General features: G+C 42.8%; 1 protein-coding gene across 1 annotated transcript; it reads left to right on the top strand.

The window, feature by feature from the left end:
- The first annotated feature begins 6,231 nt into the window (after positions 1-6,231).
- LOC139838231 (uncharacterized) lies at positions 6,232-7,292 on the top strand. The gene is made up of 3 exons (XM_071827614.1): positions 6,232-6,246; positions 6,367-6,438; positions 6,945-7,292. The coding sequence occupies exons 1-3, from the start codon at positions 6,232-6,234 to the stop codon at positions 7,290-7,292; spliced, it is 435 nt and encodes a 144-aa protein (XP_071683715.1).
- The last annotated feature ends 8,464 nt before the right edge of the window (positions 7,293-15,756 follow it).

Below are 15,756 nucleotides of genomic sequence, written 5' to 3'. Positions count from 1 at the left end.
GCTTGTTATGTATACCCAGTTTTAGGCAATGTGCCAATTTGTAAGCTCTAATGTATGAGTAAGAATCTTTCATATGGCATTTGCGCAACTGTCTTGTTCTCTGATGCCACCATGGTTCAGTAAGGATTGGATACAAGCCTGGTGGTTCTTTTGCATTTACAGCCTGATCTGATAGATGCATCGATTAGCAGGGGTATGGGAATGAATTTGATGTGTTGATGTAGGAAACTGTAGCTGACTAGAATTTTTTAAGAAGAATACCATGCACCATATTAATGTGTGCATCTAGCAGTAGAGTGAACCGAAGCTGAAAGTTGAATTCAGTTAAATAATGCTTTCTAAGCTGACCGCAGTAAAATCGAAGCAAGAAAACGATGTGTTGTAAGATGAAAGGTTTGTAGTACAAGAAAGAATGGCTAAACACTGTTACAAAATAAATACAGATACGCTTCAGAAAACCGCAGTAAGATTGCGGTAGCTATGATGCATCATGGAGCTGAATGAAACCTAAGGATTGTCTTAGTTCGGACTTTACGGGGTAGGCATGGTGACTAGCCTCGTGTCAAAGAAAGGTCAAGAGAATTGCTTTTTTTTAGACAAATCAAGAAAATTGCTTGCGACGAACACAGAGCACTTCAGAGATTGCATGTTTCTTGCTACGAATACTTGTAAGACAAATTTCCGCCCGTTTCTTCTCTAATCTCACGAAAGAATAACTACAACTTTGCCAGAACCAACGTATGTTTCCCAACACAGAGACTGAACACCTCGACACAGACAAAAATCAACTAGCTTCGATCGGTAGCCTATATCATCATCTCAGCTAACAGCTCCTGGAATTCCTCCTCGTGCCGTTCTTCCAACTTTGCGAGGAACGCGTAATCAAACGGGGAGGAGAAGTCGTCGTCCTCTTCGTCCGTCAGTTCGTCGGCCACCACCGTCACATCGGCGCCCTGATGAAGGAATTGCGCCCCGTGGCGTGCTTTCCACTCTGCGTAGAACGCGTTTGATGGGAAGTCCACGTCGTCATCGTCGTCGTCCTCATCCTCGTCCTCCTCTTCCTTCATCATCTTGCCGTCGACATGGTCGACCTGATCAAACGGGCAGTCGGCAACAGCCTCGTCCTGATCTTCTTCTTCGTCCGTCATTAGGTCGGCCACCACCGTCGCATCGCCGCCCTGATCCTGGACCTCGGACAAGCCTGCCTTCTTGCCTGCCTCAGCCTCGTCGGACGCCATGGAGCAGCCGTCCCCCGCTTCCCTTTCTGTTGCGCACGCCTCGTGACCGTCCGTCGGAGCCTTCCTGTTCAGCGCATCCTCCAGGCCGGTGGACGCCTCCTCCGGATGCAGCATCGGTAGGCCTGATTCGCTGGCCATGGTGGTGCAGGGGTTCTTTCAAAACTCGTCGAGTTTCCAAGTTACTTGGGCTCGATTTTGATGCGCTCATCTAACATCTGTTGATCTATATAAAGACGGAGACGAGGACTAGCTCTGTTCTGGATTCCGAGTCGGTATAGAGTCCGTCTTCGACTTCCTTTCGGCACCGGATTCACAATTAACTTGCATACCAGGGTAAACAAGAAGATTGCTTTTCTATGGCAAAACAAGTAAACAACAACTTCAAAGATTGCATATTAATCCCACAGAAAACGTATTTGGTGTTTGGGAGCGACGAACGTACGGTGTTGTGACTCGGATGCGGCATGAACCTTCCGTGGTCCATTTAATTTATTTGAATGCATATATTAAACGGGTTCCATATTAAACATACAGATTCGAGATACAATAATGTTGTGCCGCTGAAAGTCTGAATAACCATTTCAGTATCCAAACAGACCTTTTCCAAGTTGTTTTGTTACCATGTGGTAACTTCAGTACCAACATAGTTCTAACTTCATGAAAGCGGATTTGCAGCATGCACCCGGCACCAGAGTGCCCAGTTTTTGAAAAAAAAAATGGTTACTGTGAAGTTTCAAAGTATTTTTTAACATGAATACATATATTTGAAAAGTTTGTGTCAATAAGCTGTTGTATTTTGAGCTACTGAGAAAAACAAAGTTGTTGCTGCATATAGGCGTATAAGAACTCTTTTCTTGCGCTGAAATTGTCTTTATTTTTTCTGTGGCCTAAATAGAACAATTTTTCTTTACGAATTGGCATCAATAGTACAAGAAAGAACAGCTAAATACTCTTAAAATAAACCTAGACACACTTTTGAAAACTGCCCTACTGACTTGTGTTAGCGGTGATGCTGGAGCTTAATGAAAGCTAAGGATGCTGAGCCTAGGATATATTACACTGGACAATACCCCACGCGTTGTTGTCGTAATTCTATTTCCATGTCGTTGTGAACATGAACATTAATAGCAATAATATCAATAATAGCTTTGTCCGCTAACACTAATACTCAAGGAGTAGCATTATTAGCAATGATGAATTGTTGTTATCTTTTTTTATCTAAGTAAGCAACACAATAATATTATCGCTAATGCAATAGTTTCGAATAATTCAAGAGAAAGACTTCATAAACAAATAATTTCTTTGCAGTCCTCTAGAATTTAAGTGAATAATGTTTAGTCCAATGATGGAGAAAATAGTATAAAGTAGTATCAGCGGAAACTCAATACTAACCAGTCCAAAATAAATTTCCTTAGCCATGGGGAAATTTAACGTATCCCCGATGGAGATGAAGAACTCTTAAACATATTGATTTTTGATTGATTACTAAAAAATAATTAATCACCGAAAAATACGACACCAATCTATGAAGATGACAAAAATAACCAATAAAGTTCAGTGTCGTTTCAGAAATGATATAGAAAGTGCCGAGTTTAGCTTTCAGGGACGAGAACCATTTAGCAAGCTAATATGACCAACCAAGATCATGTGTAGAAAGAATGCAAAATTTATTTCGATACCATAAACGTTTATAACAAATTATGTGAAATGTATAGCTCCATCCAATTTGAATACTTATTTTGGATGCTAGATATTTCCGGTAAATGATTTTCTATTGCATTGTCCCATTTATCCTTCCAAGTACATTACTAGGCATGTTGCGGATTAGTCTAGCGGGCGGCCGCATGCCTATTAGTGCATCTGAGCGGGCGACTAAAAAAGGAACATACTACCTTTGTCAGTGTGAACACATACCATTTATAGCTAGAAGTTGTAGCACATGCACTACAATGACATCATGCACATTAATTTTTCTTTTCAAATGCTTAAAATCATATAACTTTTACACCAGATGTCGAAATTAGGATCCGCTTTCACTTTTGAATTTCTTGCGACGAGCTCTTCAAAACTAGATCTCATTTCTATGTATTTTGATGTAGTTTTTTTAAAGCAACTTTTACATGCGACAAAGCAATTATAATGCAAGATTATGCAACTTTAGTGTGGGGCGAAGCAACTTTACTGCACAACGTAAATCTACATTCACAACGAAAGTTGCATCGCTAGACGCCAAAGTTGCTCAGCCATCCATCAAAATTTATTCGGTGGGTACTAAAGTTGCTTCGCTGGATCCCAAAGTTGGGCCATCACAAATCAAATTTGCTCTGTCGAGTACCAAAGTTGCTCTACAGGAAACTAAATTTGCTCGGTCAGGCACCAAAGTTGCTCGGTTCGAGAATTGTGTCGCCAGGCACCAATGTTGCTGTGCAGGGCACTTAATTTGCTTCGTCACGCATTGAAATTTCTTCAATGGACACCAAAATTATTTTCGGGCACAAAAGTTGTGCCTTCGTGTACCAAAAAGTGTATATGTTCGTTGCACACCAAAGTTGCTATGTCGCACACTAAAGTTGTTTTGTTGCATAATAAAATTGCTCTGTTGCGTAACAAAGTTGCTTGAAAAAAAATTCGTCGAAACATATGAAAATGTGGTCTAGTTTCGAAGCTCTCGTCGTGGGGATTTTAGAAGTGAAAACGAATTATAATTTCACCGCACGGTTCAAAAGTTATAGTTTTTTAAAAAACGAAAGCTGACATGAGCTAGCCTACCAGCCGGACCGCAACCTCCTGTCGCCTAGTGCATGTGCCCAGGACATCCGTCTGGCACACACCCGCCCATAAGATTTCAGGATATGATATTGGCCTCCACTAAGGCATGCGATATTTGAAGTAGTTTAACCTAACAAAAAAAGCCCATTAGTAGTTAAATGCATAAGTTAAAGAGGTATACAAAAGGTTATAAATTCAAAAAATGAGTAAATACAAAAGGTCATAGATGACTGAAATGAGGGAAACACTGCTGGTAAAAGTAGTCTAAAAAAGGAAATACATTTGTGTGAATCAGATATATGTGGACACCATGAATTTACATTGGTACGAGTTCCCTTAGTCTGAACAGAAATTAGCAGTCTACTGGTAAAATGGCTATATCAAGAAGTGAGTGCTAGTATGAAGTCCTTTAGTCTGAATACCAATTAGCAGTTCACTGTGAAAATAGCCATATCAGAGTGCTGTATGAGCTCCCTTACTTGGTAGTCGGAAGACCAATTAGGATAACATTAACATGGACAAAATATCCACCATGGTATCAACCCGTGATCTCCAGGCTGACTGAAAGTATGCACAGTTAATTAAATGGCCAAAATAATGGCAAAAAAAGAGAGCCAAATCATACTAAAATCACACAGAGATATGTAAGTGGAGTGTTTGTGAAATCATTCGGATGCATGGCTCCTGTGATCCGGCCACAGCATGCTGCGCCTCCAAGATCCATGCCGGCGTAGGGCTCAACGAAGCTGCGTAGGGGTGACGTTGCTAGGGAAGAACTATAGGCAGTAGACATGGTCTCGATTAAATGGTGCAGTTTGCACGTTGCAGGAGGGAGGTGGATATGTGGAGGAAATTTAGGAGGCGCTTGCTTTGTTTAGATAGATCGGACTATGGACAAAGAAATAGAAAACAAACCGCCCGTTTCTTCTCTAATCTTACAAAACAACCACTCCAACAAATGAAAGTACAGTCACAACCATAGATTACAACTTTACCAGTTTGCAGCTAGCCTAGAACCAACGTATGTTTCTCAACAGAGAGAGCAAAACACCTCGAGACAGGGCAAAGAGCCAAAGACAGCTCGCTTCGGTAACCTCATACACTATATCATCATTTCACCCAACAGCTCCTGGAATTCCTCCTCGTGCCGTGCTCCCAACTCTGCTAGGAACGCGTAATCAAACGGGGAGTAGACGTCGTCGTCGTCTTCGTCCGTCAGTACGCCGGCCACCGTCGTCGCATCGTGGCGTGCTTTACACTCTGCGTAGAACGCGTTTGGTGGCAAGTCGTCGTGGTCCTCCTCGTCATGGTCCTCCTCGTCCTCGATCCTCCTCTTCCTCCATCAAGTTTCCGTCGACATGGTCGACCTGATCAAACGGGCAGTACATGCCGTCGTCCTCCTCTTCTTCGTCGGACACCACCGTCGCATCGCCGCCCTGATCCGGGACGTCGGACAAGCCCGCCTTCTTGGCTGCCTCGGCCTCGTCGGCCGCCACGGAGCAGGCGTCCTCCGCTTTCCTTTCTGTTGCGCACGCTTCCAGACCGTCCGTCGGCGCCTTCCTCTTCAGAGCACCCTCCTCGCCGGTGGACGCCATCTCCCGCTGCAGCGTCGGTAGTCCTGATTCGTTGGCCATGGTGGTGCAGCGGTTCAGAGAAAACTCGTCGAGTTTCCAAGTTGCCTGCGCTCGATTTGACAATTTGGAACCGCTCATCTAACATCTATATAAAGGCGGAGGGACACGCTAGCTAGGTCCGTTCTTAATTCCGAGTCGGTATAGTCTTCGAATTCCTTTCCGCACCGGATTCGCAATTAACTAGTCTTGGAAGCAGCAGCCTCACGTGTACAACCAAGACCAGCTATGCATGTCCTACTCGGAATACAACTCAGGGGCCACTCGGAATACAACTCAGGGGCCTGGTTGCTCGGGAACGACGTTTCTCGTTTCCATTGGGCGGAAAATCAATTCGGTTGGTTAGCAACGTCGCATCACACACGATGTTTAAAACCGGCCCAAAACTTAGCCCGCGACAAACGCTCGATTCAGCCGTTTTTCTAGGGACAGACGCCGACGAGCGCAAATCGTCTGCATTCCTGCGCAGGGGAAACACGGGTGAAAAGACGGGAGCTGCAAACTTGCTTCGCGTTTAGGCGTGCAAAGTAGCCTCACCGCTCGTCATAGTCGGTCACCACCTAGCGAAAACGAGATCCCCTAAGACGAAGGCGATGGCGGCGGCGGAGGTGATCTAGATCTGCGACGGCGGCGGCAAGCTAGATCTATGGTGGAGATCTTCGGGACCTTCCCCCACAACCTCTCTGTAGCGTTGTCCAGCTGGTTTGCGAGTTCAAGATCTCCTGTAGCGGCGACCCGTCCCTGCCTCCATCCCCTTCCTCTCCGGCTTCGGCAAGATGAGGACGTCTTTCAAGAAGAATGTAAGCTCTAGCAACCTACTCCCGCCCCTACTGTTACGGATTTAGCATAGATACATGCCGATTTAGCCTAGATTCATGCCAATTTAGCTCCTTATTTCGCGACATCAAAATGCCTAGGCCGACCTGCAAAAGATGTTTGTTCAATCGGGTACCCTCGTAGCTGTGATTCAGGCATGGGTGTTTTGTATGTACGCGAGAGCCATTCGCCGCTGAAAGTTACTGATGGTTTCCATATTTCAAGGTGAGCAACACTTTCTACAACCGATTTACATGTTTGTGCATCATTTTTGAGGGTGAGCTCTTCACATTTGTACAACACAAACGCCCTAACCATTTATTCATGTTCATGTCAGGATTGTGTTGGGGCCACTGATGGTACTTATATCACAGCTAAAGTGCTAAGAAGCGAGTCTCTTGCTTACAAGGCGAGAAAGCATTACACCAACCAGAATGTGCTTGCGGTTGTGAACTTAGATATGAAGTTCACATATGTGATTTCTGGATAGGAAGGATCGGCCCATGATGCTACCATTCCGACTAATAGCTTGGAGAGAGCTGATGGCCTGAAGGTCCCTGAGGGTAAGTTCTACCTAGCTGATGCCGGTTATGCTTGCCGCCTTGGCTGTCTCCCACCCTTCAGGTCCACGAGGTACCACCTCAATGATTTCTCTTCAAGGTTCTACTCCAAGAATGCCAAGGAACTCTTCAATGTCAGACACTCTAGCCTCTGGGTCACCGTCAAAAGGGCATATGCAGCTCTGAAGAACAGATTTGAGATCCTTGATCAAAAGCCTTTCCACACCTTCTCCACCCAGGCTAATCTAGTTCTGGCTTGTTGCATTCTGCGTAACTAGATCTCAGGCTAGGGTATTGATTCGTTCTTCCTAGACGAGGATGAGGTCTAGCCGACAAGGTTGATGTTGGCCATGGTGTTGCTGCCACTGATAACGTGGCCTAGAACAACAAGAGGCATGAGTGGACGGACGCTATGTAATAAGTAAAAGAGGTCTTAGCGGAACTCGATGTTTAATACATAATTTGGCTGCTAGATGTTTATGGGCCAAATTAACTTAAGAGTGGGTGTTTCAATTATTGATTGACATATAAATGTGGATTTGCTATTTAGTGCAAATGCAGGTTTGGTTATCGTCCATTATGGATGCCATAGCAATAGATCGGACGAAACTATGTTATATGGAGTTGAGAGCAAGTCTTGTGCAAATTGTGTTGATCACATCAAATATTGTGCAAATGTGTTAAGTACATAATTTGGCTATTAGATATTTAAAGGCCAAATTATTTGACAAGCATATACATTTGGATTTGTTATTTTGTGCAAAATGCAGATCTGGTGGAAGTTCGGTGCAAATGTCACGTCAGCGGATCAAGCGTACGAAATTATTTCCCAGGACAATTATGTGGAGATATGCAGCTACGGAGGACAAAGTCTGAGCAGATTTTGAGATGTATTGAGCTGAAATGTTGATGCATAGGATACGTTCTGAGCTGACCCGGTGCCAAGCTAGGTGGGGCGTGAAGATTGGAAACTAGGAGGTCACGTACGGAACACATGCACCGAGATTTCCATGGTTGTTACATATGCATACATACGACTAGAATTAAACTCGGCCGGATTGATTGAGATCAGATTAGGAATATTAACCGGCTTAAACGCCAAGGAAAGAAGCAATTCCGTGTACGACTATGTTTGCCATAGACCAGGCTGCCTATATAACATGGGCACGCGGCCGATTGGAAGACCCCCAATCGATATTCAACAAAAAATACATCTACCTTTTATCATTTATTTTCTTTATCGTTCTTCTCTGCCATGTCCTAGCAACCCTAGGGCTTTGGTTCATCTTTGCCGTTTTGCGCTGAAAAACGGTCGATCTCCTCCACGAAAGTGAGGAACCTTTGTTGCTTTGCTCGGAAAGCAATCGGGCGTCGTCACGAAAGCACGACAATTATCACGGTGTTGCGCGGCAGTTTTGCGTGCCAACACAATTGGCGACTCCGCTGGGGAAGAAGCATCGAGCGGTCTCCAGCCCGTTCCTGCTACGTAGAGAGCGTCATCAAGAGGCTGCAATCTACAACGGTAATATGAATTCTCAATCTTTTTATGTAGATGCAAATAACTCTTATGTTGATGTTGCTAGATCTTATGATATGTGTACTACATCGGCTATTCCTAGTTCTTACTATATGCAAACGCCGATGCAAAACAATCTACATGCTTTAAATTCTTACAATTACAGCAACTTGCAACATGTATACTCAAATTCTCATGCATCGGCAACCACGGAAGTTCATATGCCGATGAACAACGTGATGAATTCAGTACATCAATATGAAACACCCAATGTTATAGATTTTAATAGCATGCAAAATAGTGTTTCGCCCTTTTATCCATCGGCAAATAACTTGCAATATGTTGATTCACCTTCACACGTGCCAATGGATAGAGCAATTGGAAGTTCTAGTACTGTCTATTTGGCCAATTACACTCACCCATCATATGCTACATCTTATGTTACTAACTTTTCAGCACCATATGTAACTGGAGATATTCATAATTCGGCTACACACCTTCACAATGATTACAGCCGAGTAAATGAAAATTCAAAAGGAGTTCATGTGCCTTCGTTTAATATTGTAGCATGTGGTACACCCCCTACACAATTCCAGAATTTCGGTACCTCCCAAGAGTCATTGCCGAAACATACTGAGACATATGAGGGGAGAACAGCAGAAGAGTGGAATGATATATATCTGAAATCTTGTGAAGATCTTGCAAACAAGCTTCTCGAAGTCAGAGCTATGCGAGCCAACCAGCAAATAAATGTTGACTCGGTCAGTACCGCAAATTCGGCTAAGGCCGGGTTGGACAAATCATGTGCCAAGTCAAATCAACAAAATATGATTGACACATCTACCACGACCGACTTAGTTCAAGCTAAATTAAATTTTGGTAAATCCAAGTCGGACACACAAACCGAGTTTGTCAAGACAGTAGATAAAAGCTTTGTTGAGCAAGAACATGGTGAGTGTGAAACAACTGTGCTTGATTTTTCCGGATGTAAGGGACCTTTCATGTTGCCCTATGAATTTCGTGCCAAAGAAATTGACGAGCATCAACAAGAAGAAAGTATACCCGAACCATCTTCGGTTGAAGAAGAGCGTCGACATGAAGAGACCGAAGATCGAGAAAAGAAGGAAGACATGACATTCGAAAATCTAGAGGCGGAGCAAGAAAATGTTCAGATGAAGTCTACAAGAGGAAAGGATGTGGTCATTGATGATAATGCTCCTCCGAAGATGATCAGGACAAAAGATCCAGAAGTAGGAGTTTCAAATGTCAGTGAAATAAAGACAAAATCAGCTCGAAGATCAAAGCCGACGGTTAAACAATTGTTGGACACATATACTACACGCAAGGCCAATAACGTGTTTAGTCGGCTTGGAGATAATAAGCATCCTAGGTCCGCTTCTCGACATGGAGGTCATGAACGCCGGCGAGGTAAATCATATGTACGGCGGCCGTATTCTGCAATAGAGCCGACATATTGGGGCGGTGCACCTTCTGTATATCCACAATTTCCTCCGTGGAGCTTTAATCATCGGGAGCCATATCTTGCAAAGACAACAGGTAATTTTCAGTTGGAATGTATTTCACGGAGGAAGCCTATATTCAGACCACACTTGCATGAGAAAAGGGCATGGTTCAGTCAGGAAGCTAAATTACATGATGCCGTTGTGATTCGAAGAAGCCGATCACGGGTACACAATGCAGACGGCAAATATAAAAAGGACGACCGCAAACTCGTCTGGGTGCCCGTGAAGCGTACTGAACCTAAGAATGTAACAAGTTCAGATCAGTCAGATGTTGTGACCCTTGAGAAACACGACTCAGCTGATTGTATTGTCAAAAGTACAGAAACGCAACCCTGTGATTCAAGCAACATATCGTCCATTGTTTTGCCCAGTGGTACCATCGTGAATAGGAATATAAATGGATCTAATTTTTATCACGGCTTGAAACCTCGGGAGCTAAAAATAGGTGGTGGTGGCAAAGATATGCAGCAGCAACAATGGTCTGGTCTGGTTCAGCAAGAGGAAATGTTGGAGGTTAGTTTGCAAAAAGACAGAGATAACAGTTGCTATGCAGAAGATGATTTCATATGTAGTGGACCTAATCGTAGATGTACCAAGAGAATTGCTGAAAAAGGCAACATGAAATCTGAGACTGATGGTCTATCTGATCAGCGGAGAGTTTTCTCGGCCGGAGACGGAATATTTGCCCGAAACACTACAGTGTATAGGCCGAGAAACTCCTACGTCCATGAAGTTGGTTGTGGTTTAGTTCAAGGAAAACCCGCTAGTACAAAAGGAAAGCAAGCAAATAATATACTCGGTGCATTCTCTAATACAAGTTCAACTAAGAGGTTTGAATCGGCTAGCTTACATGCCGTCTCAGCTAGTTTACGTCGAAGAGTTGTCAAGTCTTATACTACCAAATCTACACAATGTTCCGATTCAGCCAACAGGAGCGGCCAGAAAATTATAGCTAGTAATGTATTTGATCAGCATAGAGTATTTTCGGCCAAGCAAAGAATATTACAGTACATGCCAAAGAACTTGGGGGGCAGCATGACTAAGGCAGTTGCACCTGGAACTAAACCAGGACCTCGATGGTGCCCGATGGGACTCACGCGGACTCAGAAACGGCATGTACAACGACTGCGAGCATTGGAAATTGGCGAAGAGCTAGCTGAGAAGTGGCGTGATAAGTGGTTCAGTGAAAATACACCGATGATCCCTACAAAGAGGATATCTCAAAAAGGTACATCTTCACATATCTAAGCCATCGCTTACTCAAAGCCGAGAATGGTACGTTATGCATTTTATTATATTATATATGTACCAATTTTCGGCATTATCTACTTTCTAATATATGTGTGGAAACTTGTCAAGCCGACGTGATTAAGTATATGATACACAAACCGATTCTTAGGGGTATGATTGAAAAGTAAGCTTATGCACTAATAGGATATGATCTAGCGTATGAATCGCTGCGATGTTATGAAAGGTCAAGTTATCGCCGATTTTATTTTTGGTCATATATGACTAAGGATGAGGAAAATATTATTTTTTGTTGGTGTTTGCCCATAAAAAGTTTATTTTGATGGATCGGTTTGTAGAGATAGATATGGCGTGGGTAATGTTTTAATTTTCCCTAATAATATATCTTATGGAACATCGGTCCGTTTGAAATGTCATTGTATTAATAACCAAACTGAATATAAGGTTTTGGTTTGCTCAAGAAAGTTTAGTAGACACGGGTGTTAAGATTACAGATACTTTTGGGGATTCGCTTCTAGTAGTGCGCCAAAATAAAAGCGAATTCCATTGTTTGGATGGATTACTAAATAGTTATTTGGACTGGTGTTTAGATACAATTGAGTCTCTGGATGAGGTCATTATCTATCATATACCTAGAGAAGAAAATTTAGGAGCTAATTATTTAGCACAACACGGCATCAGGTTATCGTATTAGTACAGGGAATTTTATATATATATTAGAAAGACCGATGCTTGTTGCTATCAAAAGTGAGACCGATCTGGTGATTCAGTGCATGGTGCTACATGTCTAGGTTCGGTCCAGCAGCAAGTAGTACAGGGTAATGTTAATTCGGTACGTGAGCTACAAATAGCCGAATTAGAACATATAATTTAGGATTTGGAAATATGAGAGTTCCTTTAGTTAGATAGGATCTTTCGGCGACAATGTTTAAACATAGTATGATGAATGACTGAGTTGTGTATCGCCGAATAATACATGCCTTATTTAAAATTTCTTTGATTCTAGTTAATCTAGATTAGCAATATGCGGGACAACAGCTGTCGGCTTATATGATGTGATGGTTAGTAAAAATAGGAGGTTTTCTTGGCCGACATTGTTAAGAAGTTGTTACTAGAGCTGTTTGCTGGGTTGGGAAAGCCCATGGAGACTTGTAGAGATTGTTCTTGTAATTTCATATTTTATGCAATCTTTACTTGATAGAAGTTGCCCAAAGCTCTTAATGGAAAATATTTTGAAAAGCATATGGCATCATACTTGAAGACATTGTGGCCGATATATTATTTCAGGTATCGCCCAAGAAAAATCTAGCCGATATGTTACTTGAAATATCCCTCTAAGAAATTTTTGGCTGGTGTGTTCTTTTGGCATCGCCCTAAGCAATTATATGGCCGGTGAAGTGATCAACATCGCCCTAAGGTACTGTGTTATGATAATGTTTTTGATAAATACAATTATACCAAAAACAGGGGGGCATGTGTTTAATACATAATTTGGCTGCTAGATGTTTATGGGCCAAATTAACTTAAGAGTGGGTGTTTCAATTATTGATTGACATATAAATGTGGATTTGCTATTTAGTGCAAATGCAGGTTTGGTTATCGTCCATTATGGATGCCATAGCAATAGATCGGACGAAACTATGTTATATGGAGTTGAGAGCAAGTCTTGTGCAAATTGTGTTGATCACATCAAATATTGTGCAAATGTGTTAAGTACATAATTTGGCTATTAGATATTTAAAGGCCAAATTATTTGACAAGCATATACATTTGGATTTGTTATTTTGTGCAAAATGCAGATCTGGTGGAAGTTCGGTGCAAATGTCACGTCAGCGGATCAAGCGTACGAAATTATTTCCCAGGACAATTATGTGGAGATATGCAGCTACGGAGGACAAAGTCTGAGCAGATTTTGAGATGTATTGAGCTGAAATGTTGATGCATAGGATACGTTCTGAGCTGACCCGGTGCCAAGCTAGGTGGGGCGTGAAGATTGGAAACTAGGAGGTCACGTACGGAACACATGCACCGAGATTTCCATGGTTGTTACATATGCATACATACGACTAGAATTAAACTCGGCCGGATTGATTGAGATCAGATTAGGAATATTAACCGGCTTAAACGCCAAGGAAAGAAGCAATTCCGTGTACGACTATGTTTGCCATAGACCAGGCTGCCTATATAACATGGGCACGCGGCCGATTGGAAGACCCCCAATCGATATTCAACAAAAAATACATCTACCTTTTATCATTTATTTTCTTTATCGTTCTTCTCTGCCATGTCCTAGCAACCCTAGGGCTTTGGTTCATCTTTGCCGTTTTGCGCTGAAAAACGGTCGATCTCCTCCACGAAAGTGAGGAACCTTTGTTGCTTTGCTCGGAAAGCAATCGGGCGTCGTCACGAAAGCACGACAATTATCACGGTGTTGCGCGGCAGTTTTGCGTGCCAACACTCGATAGGCCAAAAAGGAGGGATGTGACTCATCAAAGGAAGTTGCCGACTCGGGTAGGTAAGCAAGAAAGTAGACTCCTTCATTGGCCAGGGTACTCCTGAACAATCACAATGACAATGGTCGAAGAAAAGAAGCATTTCCATGATGTGTTGTGTTATGAACTGCTCCCCGTTTGTTCGTATGACTCGACTACTTATGCGATCTGAACTACCATTCGTGCTTAGCTAGGGCATAACTTATTGTGTTAAACTGCTATTTGGAAGTAGCTATGACTCAACGATGTTATAATAGTCTTGCTTGTTAGTTTGATTAGTTTTTATGCTGCCTCTTTGGTCGAATTGATGAGGGGTAATGTCACCACTTAGGAGAAGGGGTAACTAGAACTAGGTCTTGTAGATTACCAATCAGACAAACATGCGTAGGTCAAACACAAATTATAGCTTAGTTGGCAACCAAACAAGGCACACAAACGGGCTGAAAAAATTGTTAGGAACCAAGCAAACTCTATTTCATGTATTTGGATTTGGCTTAGTTAAACATGACTCTGGGGAGAAAATCTTGCCCGATGCAGGAAAGTGTTGCTAGCAACCAATTAGTTCCTCAATCTTTTTGTTTGAATCATCGAGAGCTTTATTACTTAGCTTACAAGATTACAATCAGTTGTTATAGAGTGCTGATAAGAAAATCTAGATTACAGTTTATTTATAGGCATCTTCTTCTATCGAAGATCTTCTCCGGATGGATGTTGATTTCTTCAAAGAGTATCATTATGCTGATACTATGAGTGCTTCTGCGGAAGATGAAAGAATAAACATAGATAACCTTATTTGAGCCCTTTCTTTCTTCTGCTATCGAACTTTTTCTAAGAGAAGATAATTTCCGTATATTGCGAGTGATACGTCTCAAACGTATCTATAATTTCTTATGTTCCATGCTAGTTTTATGACAATACTCACATGTTTTATATACACTTTATATCACTTTTATGCATTTTCCGGCACTAACCTATTAACAAGATGCCGAAGCGCCAGTTCCTGTTTTCTGCTGTTTTTGGTTTCAGAAATCCTACACAGGAAATATTCTCGGAATTAAACGAAACAAAAGCCCACGGTCTTATTTTCCACGGAGTCTTCCAGAACACCGAAGAGGAGACGAAGAGGGTCCACGAGGCGGCCACACCATAGGGGGGCGCGGCCCCACCCCTGGCCGCGCCGCCATATGGGTTGGGCCCCTCGGGCGTCCCCCGACTCCGCCCCTTCGCCTATATAATCCTTCCTTCGCGAAAACCCTAGTACCGAGAGCCACGATACGAGAAAAGTTACTGAGACGCCGCCGCCGTCAACCCCATCTCGGGGGGTTCTGAAGATCGCCTCCGGCACCCTGCCGGAGAGGAGAATCATCACCGGAGGGCTCTACGTCACCATGCCCGCCTCCGGACTGATGCGTGAGTAGTTCATCCTTAGACTATGGGTCCATAGCAGTAGCTAGATGGTTGTCTTATCCTCTTGTGCTATCATGTTTAGATCTTGTGAGCTGCCTATCATGATCAAGATCATCTATTTGTAATGCTACATGTTGTGCTTGTTGGGATCCGATGAATATGGAATACCATGTCAAGTTGATTATCGATCTATCATATATGTGTTGTTTATGATCTTGCATGCTCTCCGTTGCTAGTAGAGACTCTGGCCAAGTTGATACTTGCAACTCCAAGAGGGAGTATTTATGCTCGATAGTGGGTTCATGCCTCCATTGAATGCAGGACAAATGAGAAAGTTCTAAGGTTATGGATGTGTTGTTGCCACTAGGGATAAAACATCAATGCTTTGTCTAAGGATATTTGTATTGTTTACATTACGCACATTACTTAATGCAATTGTCTGTTGTTTGCAACTTAATACTGGAAGGGGTGCGGATGCTAACCCGAAGGTGGACTTTTTAGGCATAGATGCATGCTGGATAGCGGTCTATGTTCTTTATCGTAATGCCCTAAGTAA

Source organism: Lolium perenne, chromosome 3, assembly GCF_019359855.2.
Source record: "Lolium perenne isolate Kyuss_39 chromosome 3, Kyuss_2.0, whole genome shotgun sequence".
In the NCBI taxonomy this organism is placed as follows: domain Eukaryota; kingdom Viridiplantae; phylum Streptophyta; class Magnoliopsida; order Poales; family Poaceae; genus Lolium; species Lolium perenne.
Note: the sequence above shows the minus strand (reverse complement) of the source record. Positions and strands in the feature narration are given on the sequence as shown.

What these genes read in the sequence shown, in the direction of transcription:
- LOC139838231 (XM_071827614.1), top strand. An exon ending in GGACGTCTTTCAAGAAGAAT is followed by an intron (nt 6,439 to 6,944) that starts GTAAGCTCTAGC and finishes ATTTCTGGATAG; the next exon opens with GAAGGATCGGCCCATGATGC.